This window comes from Scyliorhinus canicula, chromosome 12, assembly GCF_902713615.1.
Source record: "Scyliorhinus canicula chromosome 12, sScyCan1.1, whole genome shotgun sequence".
In the NCBI taxonomy this organism is placed as follows: Eukaryota; Metazoa; Chordata; class Chondrichthyes; order Carcharhiniformes; family Scyliorhinidae; genus Scyliorhinus; species Scyliorhinus canicula.
Genome location: NC_052157.1, coordinates 27,981,387 through 27,994,493, shown reverse-complemented (window position 1 = coordinate 27,994,493; position 13,107 = coordinate 27,981,387). Strand labels below are relative to the sequence as shown.

General features: G+C 50.0%; 1 protein-coding gene across 2 annotated transcripts in view; it reads right to left on the bottom strand.

Annotated features, from left to right (window-relative positions):
* Window positions 1–13,107, bottom strand: part of cep152 (centrosomal protein 152) — a 110,328-nt gene that overhangs the window by 80,865 nt on the left and 16,356 nt on the right. Inside the window, exons 3-5 of one of the 2 annotated variants that reach the window (XM_038813447.1) lie at window positions 7,253–7,356; window positions 4,590–4,704; window positions 3,903–4,019 (exon numbers count right to left, since the gene is read on the bottom strand). In XM_038813447.1, coding sequence (XP_038669375.1) covers window positions 3,903–4,019; window positions 4,590–4,704; window positions 7,253–7,356 — 336 coding nt within the window. The remainder of the gene's footprint in view (window positions 1–3,902; window positions 4,020–4,589; window positions 4,705–7,252; window positions 7,357–13,107) is intronic. The other variant, XM_038813448.1, reaches the window with a different exon arrangement.

Below are 13,107 nucleotides of genomic sequence, written 5' to 3'. Positions count from 1 at the left end.
AAGGAGATGGGGGGGGGGAGAAAAAGGACGAGCAGGGGTGGGGAAGGAGGACATGCAAGAGGGACATGCATCCACCATTGGAGAACAGGGACGTGTTCATGAACAGAAAAGGCACCTACTCGATGAACATTCAGGTGTTCTGCGACCACCGATGAAGATCATGCACATGTGTGCCCAGTACCCCGGCAGTGTGCATCATGCCTTTATACTGGCGCAATCCTTCATCCAAGTCGTGTACGAGGATCCCCTCCCGGCTGAGGGGCTGGTTGCTGAGCGACAGGGGTTACCAGTTGCAGTCGTGGCTGTGACGCCTATACGGAGGCCACAGACCAACGCAGAGACCTGCTATAATGAGGCCCATGCAGCAACCAGGGATGTTGTCGCGAGGTGCTTTGGCCTCTTGAAGATGCACTTCAGGTGCCGGGACTGCTCTGGAGCGACCCTCCAGTACCATTCGGTCAGCCAGGTCGGCCGCATAGTTGTTGTCTGCTGCGTCCTGCACAACATAGCCCAGCAGAGGGGAGATGTCCTGGAGGAGCCACAGGGGGAGCCCAATGAGGGCGATACATCTGTACGAGGAGGAGGAAGAGGAGGATGGGGTGGAGAGGGGGGGCACAGATGTGACATTGGGGCTGAATATAGCCAGGAGGCTGCACGACGCCACCACCACTTTCACAGCATCTTAAACCTGCGGCACAATGGGATGGTCTCAGAAAATGGCCTGCTGAGACTGGGCCATGGCCTGCTGAGCCAGCAGATGCTGGAAGGCGGCCGTCATTCCGTTGTCCACTCCCTGGGTTTCCAAACGAATCGCGTCTGTGGGTGGGTCTGGTAAGTCCAGGAACCCGGGAACCGTCTGGGCAGCAGCTGGGTGCTGGGTCTGGGCTTCCCTCCAATCGTCCAGCCCCTCAGCTGCTCCTACCTCTACCTGCTGTACCAGTTCGGCTGTGTGGTGCCCACCAGTCAGTATCCCAGGAGCCTCATCACTAATGTGCCCAACCGAGGTGAGGGTTTCTGCGATGGTGGAGGGTGTGGGTGACAGCAGTGACACAAGGTCCATGTCCTCATCGGACCCAGGTCTGGGGTCTCCTGGGTCGAGCCTTGGACCTATGGACGTTGTCCCCGGCCCATGTGAGGGGCCGTGTCTGGTCTGTCCATCATCTGTTTGGCCGTCCTCTGTGCGTCACTGTCCAGAGTCCCCGTCCTCTGTCCGTGACGGTCCTGGCTCTCCATCCTCTCTTCGTCCGTCTCATGGCCATCAGTGTCCTGACTGTCCGTCCTGTGTTCGTCAGTGTCGTTTGTGTCGGTCCTCTGTGCGTCCGTCTCCTGTGGCCTGGCTTCGGAAGGGGCCTGTCCGTCTTCCTTCCCCTCCCTGGCGATGGATGGATGTGGACCTGGACGGCGGTGGCTTGTCTGAGACGTTCCGGGACGATTGGCAGCTATGCCTGGAATACACAATAAAGCATGCATCGTTAGGGATGCGGGGTCGGGTGTGAGGGGTGGAGGGGGCAGTGTGAGGGGGGAGGTGAGGAGCTGAGGGAGTGTAGCCAGGCAGGGGAGTCTCACTTGGTACTGCGCCTCCGATCTGGCATGGCACTACCCCCTGGGTGGCAGCTCCCCCAGTGAGGTCCAGAGCTCTCTGCTCATGGACAGTGAGGGGTGCAGAACAGGTGATCCCCCTCCGGTTCTTGCACACACGATGGTACGCCAGCTGAGCCTGACTGTGCTGGCCGGGTGCCGGTGGCTACGTCTTGGGCACAGGGTCGTCCTCCGCTCTTCCACTACGTCCATCAGTGTCTCCAGGTCATTGTCCCAGAACCTGGGAGCGGTACGGCGGGGCGCAGCCATCTCGGTGCCGGGGTTGTGCGCAAAGCGCGCACATAAAACGACACGGCGCCGCATCATTCGGGCGATGACGGCGCCGCTCTGCCGCCATGACCACCCCGTTTCTCGCGGTCCTGCTGCTGCCCCCTTTTCGGGGCCTGAATCGATGCTGCCGCCAGCCTGTTAGCGCCGTCGTGAAACGTGAAGGCGCGGACACTGAATCGCTATCGGAGAATCCCGCCCAGGGAGAATGTGCAAACTCCCACAGATAGTGACCAACACTTGCATTTATATTCAAACATAAAAAGAAACTTGTTAATTTAGTATATTGCTGTAGAAACACGGTTCGCAGTCATGAAATAAAAATCATCACTGGCTGAGAATATTTGAATTATACTTGCAGGTCAAAAAAAGAACATACTGTAGTAGCATTTACACAATATAACCAAGAGAAAAGAATTATACTCATTGTGTCAATATGCTTCTTGTTAATGCATCACTATATCCTCACCTGAAATAAGATTTATCTTTGAAAAATTAAGCTTAGAAATTTGATTCAACACGCTATGATAATTGTCAGTTTGGTTTATTAGTAGTGTGCCATAACTGTAGCAGGTGAAAATTGGTGGGATGCACTGCAATTTCAGACAACCATGAACTGCACAGCTATACAAATTATGTGGCAACACAAAGTCAGAAACTGGGAATTCTGCAGAGTAATTCACCTCCTACTCCACAAAGCCTGTCCACCACCTACAAAGCTTAAGTCAGGAGTGTGATGGAATATGCTCTGTTTGCCTGGGCGAGTGCAGCTCCAACAACACTCAAGAAGCTGAATACCATCCAGGACAAAGCAGCCCGCTTGACTGGCACCCCATCCTCCAGTCAAAACACACATTCCACAACCACCGATGCAGTGGCAACAGTGTGCCATCTACAAATTCCTGCTTTGCAAGAAGTCATAAGGTTCCCTCGACAGTACTTTCCAAACAAGTGACCATTACCACCTAGAAGAACAAGGACAGCAGCTTCCTGGGAACATCACCACCTCAAGTATCAGTTGAAGCCAAATAATAATCATAATAATCTATATTGTCACAAGTAGGCTTAAATTAACACTGCAATGAACTTACTGTGAAAAGCCCGTAGTCGTCACATTCCGCCGGCTGTTCGTGTACGCAGAGGAAGAATTCAGAAGGTCCAATTCACCTAACAGCACATCTTTCGTGACTTGTGGGAGGAAAATGGAGCACCCGGAGGAAACCCATGCAGACACAGGGAGAATGTGCAGACTCCACACAGGCAGTGACCCAAGCTGGGAATTGAACCTGGGACCCTGGAACTGTGAAACAACAGTGCTAACCACTGTTTTACCGTGCTGCCCTGTAACCCCGTGTTCGACCGGCAACAGAATCCTGCCCGAGGTCAATGGAATTCTTCATTGTACGTGGCGTTCTTGCGGCGAGTGGGGCAGGAGTCGTCACGGTTTGCCAATATTTCGATTTTATAGTCCATCCAACAGCAGCACTTATAATATCGGATGCCGGGTCAAAGTTTGATTTAAGCTGCCTTGACAATATAATTTCACCCCGAGTAGGTTCGTTCTACACGAGTCTTATCAATTCCATTTTAAAATCAGCCAGTCATTCTCAGTGTTAAATTAGACTTGTTACTCGTGCGGAATTAATGGCATTGATGCTTTCATTGTTACAGTCTTGTGCACATTAAAAGCTGGAATGAAAAACATCCAGACTACTTCAGAGGGAATACTCACTCTTGGGTCTAATTGTAATTAAGGTTGTGGAGGAGTCAGCACACTACTGATCATGCTTGGCCACAATCTTATTAAATGGCAGAGACGGTTCAAAGAGCCAAATTCCTACTCTTAAATTGTATGTTTGTACGCTCTCACTCACTGTTCCACACAATTTGGAAATATTGAAAGAAGCATGAAAACAAAATTAACTATTATAATTACATTTATTATGAGATGTGACTAGATCTTAGTTGCAAATCAAACATGAACTCATCTAAGTATCAACTAAGTTAATGAATATGATATTTGAGAAATTAGCTACCTGCAAGTGTTCTCGTTGGTCCCTTTTACTTGGAGAGTAATTTGGCATTTTCCCCAGTTGGTCACAGAACTCTTCATTTTGTCCATTACTACTAATGTAGCCATGATAACTTGCTGGCTGAGTGTAAGAATTATGCAGTTGATAATGGTCTGAATCATATAATTTCTCATTAACATAATTCTCATCAATAACACCCTCATTAGCTTGCATGCAAGGAAATCTATAACTCTCGTTTTCATAGATGGATTGTTGCTCATCTTTGCAATTTTGATTCCACCCATCGAGATGTGATTTGTTCTCCACCTGACCTTTCTCTTGTTGATCTTCAGCTTTGTACACATAATCCCTCTGATATTGATCATGTACAAAATCTTCATTGTAATCCTACAGATAATTTGGTAATTAGGTTCAAGTACAGAATTTCTACTGCAAATTTCAACAAATGCCAATCATTCATTATATCATCTGTAATGCATACAGAGCATCTCAGCAGTACTCCTTAGCAAAGGTCACACCAGAAAAACATTTACATTCTCAAACACAAGTCAGAAATTTGTTGCAGCCTTTTTACACATTGCAGATTTGTACAGTGCCAACGCATCTACAAGTGACCTTTGTAGACTAGTTCCAGAATTTTAAAATTTAGTATCTTAAAATACGTACAAATATTGAAAATAAACTACTTACTCCATTCTGCCCATTGTGTACGGGATATTCAGTGGGATAACTATCTTTATCCCTTGGTGTGTTGTTTACTTCTTGTTCATTCCAATCACCCTTCTGTTCCCAAGTTTGTTGACCACTACGAAATAATAATAAATGGTTAAATATACCAAGTTTGATTAATATTTTCAGCCAGTTTAGACAACAATCTAAATAAAGCTCCATCCCTATTATTTTGTTGTGCAACATTCATATGGTACAATAGCAACACATGATGATACTACTAGAGTAGCAGTGTTAAAAGATATTACTTATTCAGAGTGTAAAAACATAGAAAGTTGGAAACTAAAAGCAAAATATGGTGGATACTGAAATCAGAAATAAAAACAATGCTGGAAAAACTCAGGACTAGCAGCATATGTGGATCAAGAAACAGTTAACCTTTCAAGCCCATATGACTCTTCTTCAGAGAAATGTTTCTTCACCGTATTTTATGAAAAACAAAAACTTGAAAAATTGATGCTGCAGTGAACTATAAATGTGCATTTAATTGATTAAATATCAGTGTCCGAAACAACTGAATACCTCAAGTTTATACACAATGGGCGGATTCTCCATTTCTGAGACTAAGTGTGGACGCCAGCGCAGAATTCATGAACTTTTATGAAAGAAAAACTGGCACCACATCTGGAGCGATTCCGCTACTATTAAGGGGCTAGCACCAGTGCCGCGTGGTACACAATTGCTTCCAATGAAAAACGGTGCGGGATTCACCGGGTCCAATGATTGACACTCGAGAGGCTGACAAGCTGCAGCCGCACATGCACATTACACTCCTCACACACACTCATCCCAGCCAACAAGATGGCACTGGTTGCGCTGGAGCATGCCCATACAGCTGATGGGTGGGCTGGTGCCAGAGGGCACCCGCAGGATGCCCTAGGAAGACACCTGCATGACTCGTGGCACTAAGTGGGCTGTTAGCAGTGTGCAGCGCTGCATAAAAGCATTGCCGGCTGCAGCAATGGTGTTCCGTGCCCGTCCACCCCTTCCCGGCTACTTCCCCCAGCCCTGGCAGCAGCCACCCGGCCAGTGGCACAACTATGAGCACCCTAAATGTCATTAGGGGCATTTAAGCGACTCTTAGACAGGCACATGGACAGCAGTAAATTAAAGGGGTGTAGGTTAGGTTGATCTTAGATTAGGATAAATGGTCGGCACAACATTGTGGCCTGAAGGGCTTGTACTGTGCTGTACTGTTCTATTTCTATGTCTATGTTCTAATATGGCCCCCCCCTCCCTCAGCAACCGCCATCCCAGTTTCACAATTTGTAAAATCACAAGTGAACCACACTGTCGGGAACTCGGCACATCGGAGGCAGAGAATACATAGTGAGGCTGGCTAATAACATGCAAACAAGTCTACTGTATGTGCATTCCCGGAACTCATTGGCAGCGCTGTCGAGGTGCTGGAGCATTGAGATTTGGTGTCAAATTTGCGCCTACCACGATTTTGACGTCGGAACCAATCGCCTTTCCCGATTTTGGCATCGACTAACAGAGAATCCCACCCACTATCTTCAATTATCTACTCCCCAGAAATCATAACAAAAATCCATTAGGGATATCCTAATATACATAAGCATGGTTTAAAATTCGGGCAGCACGATGGCACAGTGGTTAGCACTGCTGCCTCACGGCGCCGAGGTCCCAGGTTCGGTCCCAGCCCTGGGTCAATGTCCGTGTGGAGTTTGCACATTCTCCCCGCGTTTGCGTGGGTTTCGGCCCAACAACCCAAAGATGTGCAGGTTAGATGGATTGGCCATGCTAAATTGGCCCTTAATTGGAAAAAATAAATTGGGTATTCTAAATTTATAGAAACAAAATTTATGGTTTAAAACAAGGATTATCTCATTTTTACAATGCTTTAATTATCCCTTCTGCAGACAGTGTCTACCTGTCTTTTAAACCAGGATTTTAAAACCTTTACTGTAGTAGATACATACACACACTAACCCAGGCTTTTAACCATTATTGCACCAGATGCATATAACACAATATATATCTGAAATTCCTACATTCATCACAGTGGTGATCAAATTTAACAAATTATTGCTCCGAGGTAGTGTTACAATTAGTGCATGTATATTTATCCTGAGCCTGATCAAACATTAATGCATATGCAATGCTGTAACAAACTCAATTCAGAAGTCTTTTTTTAAGTGGGAGTTTAAAAGGATTTGACCAGTTCCAAAGTGGACACTATATGAGGCCCTTTTGGTGAAATTGACATGCTATTGACCGCATGACATTGTTTTCTCTATCCAAAGAGAAAATGCTGGAAAATCTCAGCAGGTCTGGCAGCATCTGTAGGGAGGGGAAAAAAAAAAGAGCTATTTCGAGTCCAGATGACGCTTTGTCAAAGCCCTTTGTACTCTCTATGGGCTGACCAAGCAGTCACTCATGCTCAGGCTTAAAAACTGTAATCAATTTTAATATTAATGTCAGAATTAATATTAGATTGCATTTTTTCAGCTACATCTTTGATCAGTGTGTTCCTTGACAATTATCACTGAAATCCCCTCTTCCCTTTCATAATTATTCCTAGCGAAATACTGTCTGCTCTATTACTAGTCCTACCAATTACACCGAATTGCATGTGAAGTCTATAAAATCTTCTTTCCTACCCGTTAGTGACATTACAGCCAGAGTAAATCAATTCTGGAGAAGAAATGTCTCTGCTGTCCTCCAACATGTCATCTGGAAGACCGGTCAACAGTAATTGGTGTAGCTGAAAATAAAGAATCACAAAATAATAAAATGTTAAATTACTATAATCAAGACACCATTGAGATCATCAATTCCCCCTCTTCCTCCACACCAAACAAAAAAAAAGATTTCAACCTTTCTGTTCTAGAAAAATCAGTGTTTAGAACATAATTGTTTTCTAATATGCATCATTGACGGCATAAAGCTTTACTAACCAATTGTACATCTATATGCAAAGCTTTCTCCACAATGCCAACAATATCATTGTCTCAACTCTTCCTGCATGGAGTGGATTTTGCACATTGGTTATGCTTGCATATTTGTTATTCACTCCTTGTGCCAGGGTTCAAATCCAATCTGGGCTGGAATCATGTTGACTCTAAAGGCCGTGCATGAAAGGAACTTGGGTCTTCCCAATCATGTTTCCCAGAAAATATAGGCCACATTAAAGCTACGTACAATTCAGCGTGAATTAACACTGAACAAGAATTTGCTCTCAAAAAGAAAATATACTTCCCAATTGCTCCATAGGCTCGAAAGGTGAAAAGAAACAGCTCTGAAATGGAGATTAAAAAGATTTTCCCAGTTGATGGCGGTACATAGCTTTCCAATACAGGTTCAAGTTATTTGTCAGGAACAGCAAATGTCAAACAATTATAATCATCTATAATAATCTTTATTAGTGTCACAAGTAGGCTTCATTACAACTGCAATGAAGTTACTGTGAAACTCCCCTAGTCACCTGTTCAGGTACATGGAGGGAGAATTCAGAATGTCCAATTCACCTAACAAATGCGTCTTTCGGGACTTGCGGGAGGAAACTGGAGCACCCGGAGAAAATCCACGCAGACACTGGGAGAACGTGCAGACTCCACACAGACAGTGACCCAAGCCGGGAATCGGACCCGGGTTCCTGGCTCTGTGAAGCAACAGTGCTAACCATTATGCTACAGTGCTGCCCTTACTTTCAGGAACAATTATCTTTACATTGTGTACATTTGGGACCTGATTTAATAAAATGCAGAGAGCAGGAAGGGGTTCAGAAATAAACCCCATCATAACCATTTTTAAAAAATTACAAAATCGCTTCCCTACAAAAATGAAATGTGCAATTTTGAAAGTATGAGCATTTGTTTAGCGTTATAACTTACTGTGGTCCGGTTGCGGCTAAGTGGAGCTAAGTCATACGTTCGGCAGCTCCCGCCAGAAACGGACTTTTGGGCTCTTTTTAGGGCCCCCAACGGCATTTGTTCGGCGATTCCCAGAGTGGGAAGGTGACAGCAATATTTCCCCGGCACTGTATGGATTGGACCAGGAGTGGAGTGGTGAAGAAAGTAGATTGGGAGAGGCGAAAAGTGCGAGGGAGGAAAACCAAGATGGCGGCGGATGGAGACCAGGCAGCATGGGCGCAGTGGTCGCAGGAGCAGCAGGTGTTTCTCCAGCGCTGCTTCACAGAGCTGAAGGCAGAGCTGTTGGAGCCGATGAAGGTTTCGATTGATAAGCTGCTCGAGACCCAGAAGGCCCAAGGGGCGGCGATCCGGGAGGTGCGGCAAAAGGCCTCAGAGAACAAGGATGAGATCTTGGGCCTGGCGGTGAAGGTAGAGGCGCACGAGGCGCTGCATAAGAAATGGCAGGCGAAGTTTGAGGACATGGAGAATCGGTCGAGGAGAAAGAACTTGCGGATCCTGGGTCTCCCAGAGGGGGTGGAGGGGTCGGATGTCGGAGCATAGGTGGTCACGATGCTGAACACGCTGATGGGCGCGGGGGCCTTCCCGGGGCCCCTGGAGCTGTAGGGGGCCCTCGAGTCCTGACGAGGAGGCCCAAGCCCAACAAGCCGCCGCGGACGGTGCTGGTGCGGTTCCAGCGCTTCGTGGACAGGGAGTATATCCTAAGGTGGGCAAAGAAAGAGCGGAGTAGCAGGTGGGAGAATGCAGAGGTCCAGATCTATCAGGACTGGAGCGCGGAGGTGGCCAGGAAGAGGGCCTAGTCCAATGGAGCTAAGGCGGCGCTGCATCGGAAGGGGGTGAAATTTGGAATGTTGCAGCCAGCGTGACTGTGGGTCACCTTCAAGGACCGCCACCACTACTTTGAAACGCTGGAGGAGGCGAGGACCTTTATCCAGGCCGAAATGTTGGACTCGGATTGAGGGTCGGTGGAGAGGGGATGTCGAGAGGGGATTGATGTGATTGTTGTGTTTTGGGGGGGGGGATGTTCTGTTCTATTTGGTACCGCTTTTTCTCTCTTTTTTGGTTTGTAGTGGGGATTTGGTGCGTGTGGGCGTCGGGGGTTGGAAAAGGAGGCCCCGTTGGGGGAGCGTGGGGAGGCCCAAGTTGGGGGAGCTGGCATTAGGCCGTGAAAGGGAGCTGCGCCAAAGGGGGCAGAGCCGGCTTGGTGGAAAGCGCGGGCTTTTTCCCACTCTTGGGGGGGGGGGGGGGGGGGGGGTAAAGGGTGGTGCCGGAGAGGAGCGCCCGCTGATGGACAGGAGGGGGGAGGGGAGATTCTCACACTGGGGGGTTGATTGAGTGGCGGGAGCGGCCGGGGTCAGCAGGAGTCAGCTGACTCTCAGGAGTGTTATGGGGGAGCAACGCAGTTAGGGGGGTACCTAGCTTTGGGGGGGTGGGGGACTGAGTTGCTGCTGCAATGGCCAAGGGGGAGCTGGAGTCTGTAGAGAGAGTCGGGGCGGGGGTCTGCCGCTGGGGGGAACGGAGAGTGCGGGAGGCGCGGGCATGGGGCTGGCCTAGAAAGGGTGATGGCTAATCGGCAGGGGGGGCGGCGGCCAAGGTGCTGAGGGGGTTTATGGACCAGATGGGAGGAGTGGACCCATGGAGGTTTGTTAGGCCGGGGGCCAGGGAATTCTCATTCTTTTCCCACGTCCATAGAGTCTACACCCGGATTTACTTTTTCGTGATGAGCAGGGCGCTGATTCAGAGAGTGGAGGACACAGAGTACTCGGCCATAGCCATCTCTGACCATGCCGCGCACTGGGTGGACCTCAAGCTTGGGGAGGTGAGGGACCAGCGCCCGCTGTGGCGCCTGGAGGTGGGGTTGTTGGCGGATGAAGAGGCGAGCGGGCGGATCCGGGGGTGCATAGAAATATACCTAGAAGTCAACGATAATGGGGAGGTGCAGGTAGGGGTGGTCTGGGAGGCGCTGAAGGTGGTGATCAGGGGAGAGCTAATCTCCATTAGGGCCCACAAAGAGGGGAAGGAGAGGAGAGAGAGGCTGGTGGGGGAGATGGTAAGGGTAGATAGGAGGTACGCAGAGGTCCCCGAGGAGGGACTACTCAAGGAGCGACAAAGCCTCCAGACCGAGTTCGTCCTGTTAACTACCAAGAAGGCGGAGGTACAGTGGAAGAAGGCGCAAGGGGCGGTGTATGAACACGGGGAGAAGACTAGCCAGATGCTGGCACACCAGCTTCGGAAGCGGGAGGCAGCGAGGGAGATCGGGGGAGTTAGAGATAAAGGGGGGGGGGGAACACGGTGCGGAGTGCGGTGGGAATAAACGGGGTATTTAGAGACTTTTATGAGGGGCTGTACAGGTCGGAGCCCCCGACGGAGGAGGGGGGGGGGAATACGCCGGTTTCTGGACCGGCTGAGGTTAGCGAGGGTAGACGAGGGGCAGGTGGCAGGGCTTGGGGCACCGGCAGGGCTGGAGGAACTGGCTAAGGGGCTGGGGAGTATGCAGGCGTGGAAGGCACCGGGGCCAGATGGGTTCCTGGTGGAATTTTACAGGAAGTATATGGACCTGCTGGGCCCACTACTAGTGAGGGCTTTCAATGGGGGGGTCCTACCCCCCGACGATGCTAGGGCGCTGATCTCGCTGATCTTGAAGCGGGACATGGACCCCTTACAGTGTGGGTCGTATAGGCCAATCTCGCTCCTCAATGTGGATGCGAAACCGTTAGCGAAGGTGTTGGCTACTAGAATTGAGGACTGTGTCCCGGGGGTCATCCACGAGAACCAGACGGGTTTCGTGAAGGGAAGGCAGCTAAACACCAACGTGCTGAGGCTCCCAAATGTAATCATGACACCGGCAGTAGAGGGGGAGGCAGAGATAGTGGTGGCTATGGATGCGGAGAAGGCCTTTGACAGGGTGGAGTGGGCATACCTCTGGGAGGTATTGAGGAGGTTCGGGGAGGGGTTCATCAGTTGGGTTAGGTTACTATACTAAGCCCTGGTGGCGAGCGTGTCCATGAATCGGAGGTGGTCGGAATACTTTCGGCTGTACCGGGGGAGAGGCAGGGGTGCCCCCTATTTCCCCTGCTATTTGAGTTGGCAATTGAGCCTTTGGCGATGGCTGGGGGGCCCTACACAAGCTCAACTTGACGAGGCTGGTGGAGCAAATGGAGGAGTTTAAAAGGTGGGATATGCGGCCGCTCTCACTGGCGGGTAGGGTGCAGTCGGTGAAGATGACGGTGCTCCCGAGGTTCCTTTTTATATTCCAGTGCCTCCCCATCCTGATCCCCAAGGCCATTTTTAAGCGGGTCAGCAGGAGCATTATGGGGTTTGTATGGGCGAAGAAGACCCCGAGGGCGAGAAGGGTGTTTCTGGAGCGGAGCAGGGACAGAGGAGGGCTAGCGTTGCCTAATCTATGCGGGTACTACTGGGCTGCTAACGTGGCGATGATACGCAAGTGGGTAATGGAGGGGGAGGGGGCAGCGTGGAAGAGACTGGAGATGGCGTCCTGTGTGGGCACGTACCCAAGAGCGCTGGTGACGGCACCGCTGCCGCTCCCGCCGACAAGATACACTACGAGTCCAGTGGTGGCGGCTTCTTCAAAATTTGGGGGCAATGGAGACGCCACGGGGGGGGGGGGGGGGGGGGGGGGGGGGGGGAGGAGGCTTCGGTGTGGTCCCCAATCTGAGGGAACCATCGGTTTGTCCCGGGGAGAATGGATGGGGGGGGTTCCTGAGCTGGCACAGGGCAGGTATTAGAAGGATGGGAGGCCTGTATAGATGGGACGTTTGCGAGCTGTGGGGCGCTGGAGGAAGAATTTGGGCTCCCCCCGGAAATGCCTTCAGGTACATGCAGGTAAGGGCGTTCGTAAGACGGCAGGTCAGGGCATTCCCGCTGTTGCCAGGACAGGGTGCTCTCGGGGGCGTGGGTTGGAGAGGGCAAGGTCTCGGCAATCTATCAGGAGATGCAGGAGGAGGAGGCGGCCTCGGTGGAGGAGCTAAAAGGTAAATGGGAGGAGCAGCTTGGGGAGGAGATAGACGAGGGTATGTGGGCGGAAGCCCTGGGTAGGGTAAATTCTTCCTCCTCTTGCGCCAGGCTTAGCCTGTTACAATTTAAGGTTCGGTACAGGGCACACATGACTGGGGCAAGGCTGAGTATGTTTTTTTGGGTAGAGGACAGGTGTGTGAGGTGTTCGGGGAGCCCGGCAAACCACGCCCACGTTCTGGGTGTGCCCAGCGCTGGATGGGTTCTGGAGGGGCGTTGCGAGGACGGTGTCGAAGGTGGTGAACACCCGGGTTAAGCCGAGCTGGGGGCTCGCAATATTTGGGGTATCAGACAAGCCGGGAGTGCAGGAGGCGAAAGAGGCTGGTATTCTGGCCTTTGCGTCCCTGGTAGCCCGGCGGAGGATACTTTGTGTTTACTATTGTATTTATTATTGTTTATCGTTTAATGGGGGTCATGGAGTCTGGGGGAATGTATGATATAGCTATAATCTTTTTATTTATGCGTTTTTTTTGTTGCTTCTCTTATTTTTGTATGGGGGGGTTTGTTTGTTGTTGAAAATGTGAATTAAAATTTTTTTTTTTTTAAATTACTTA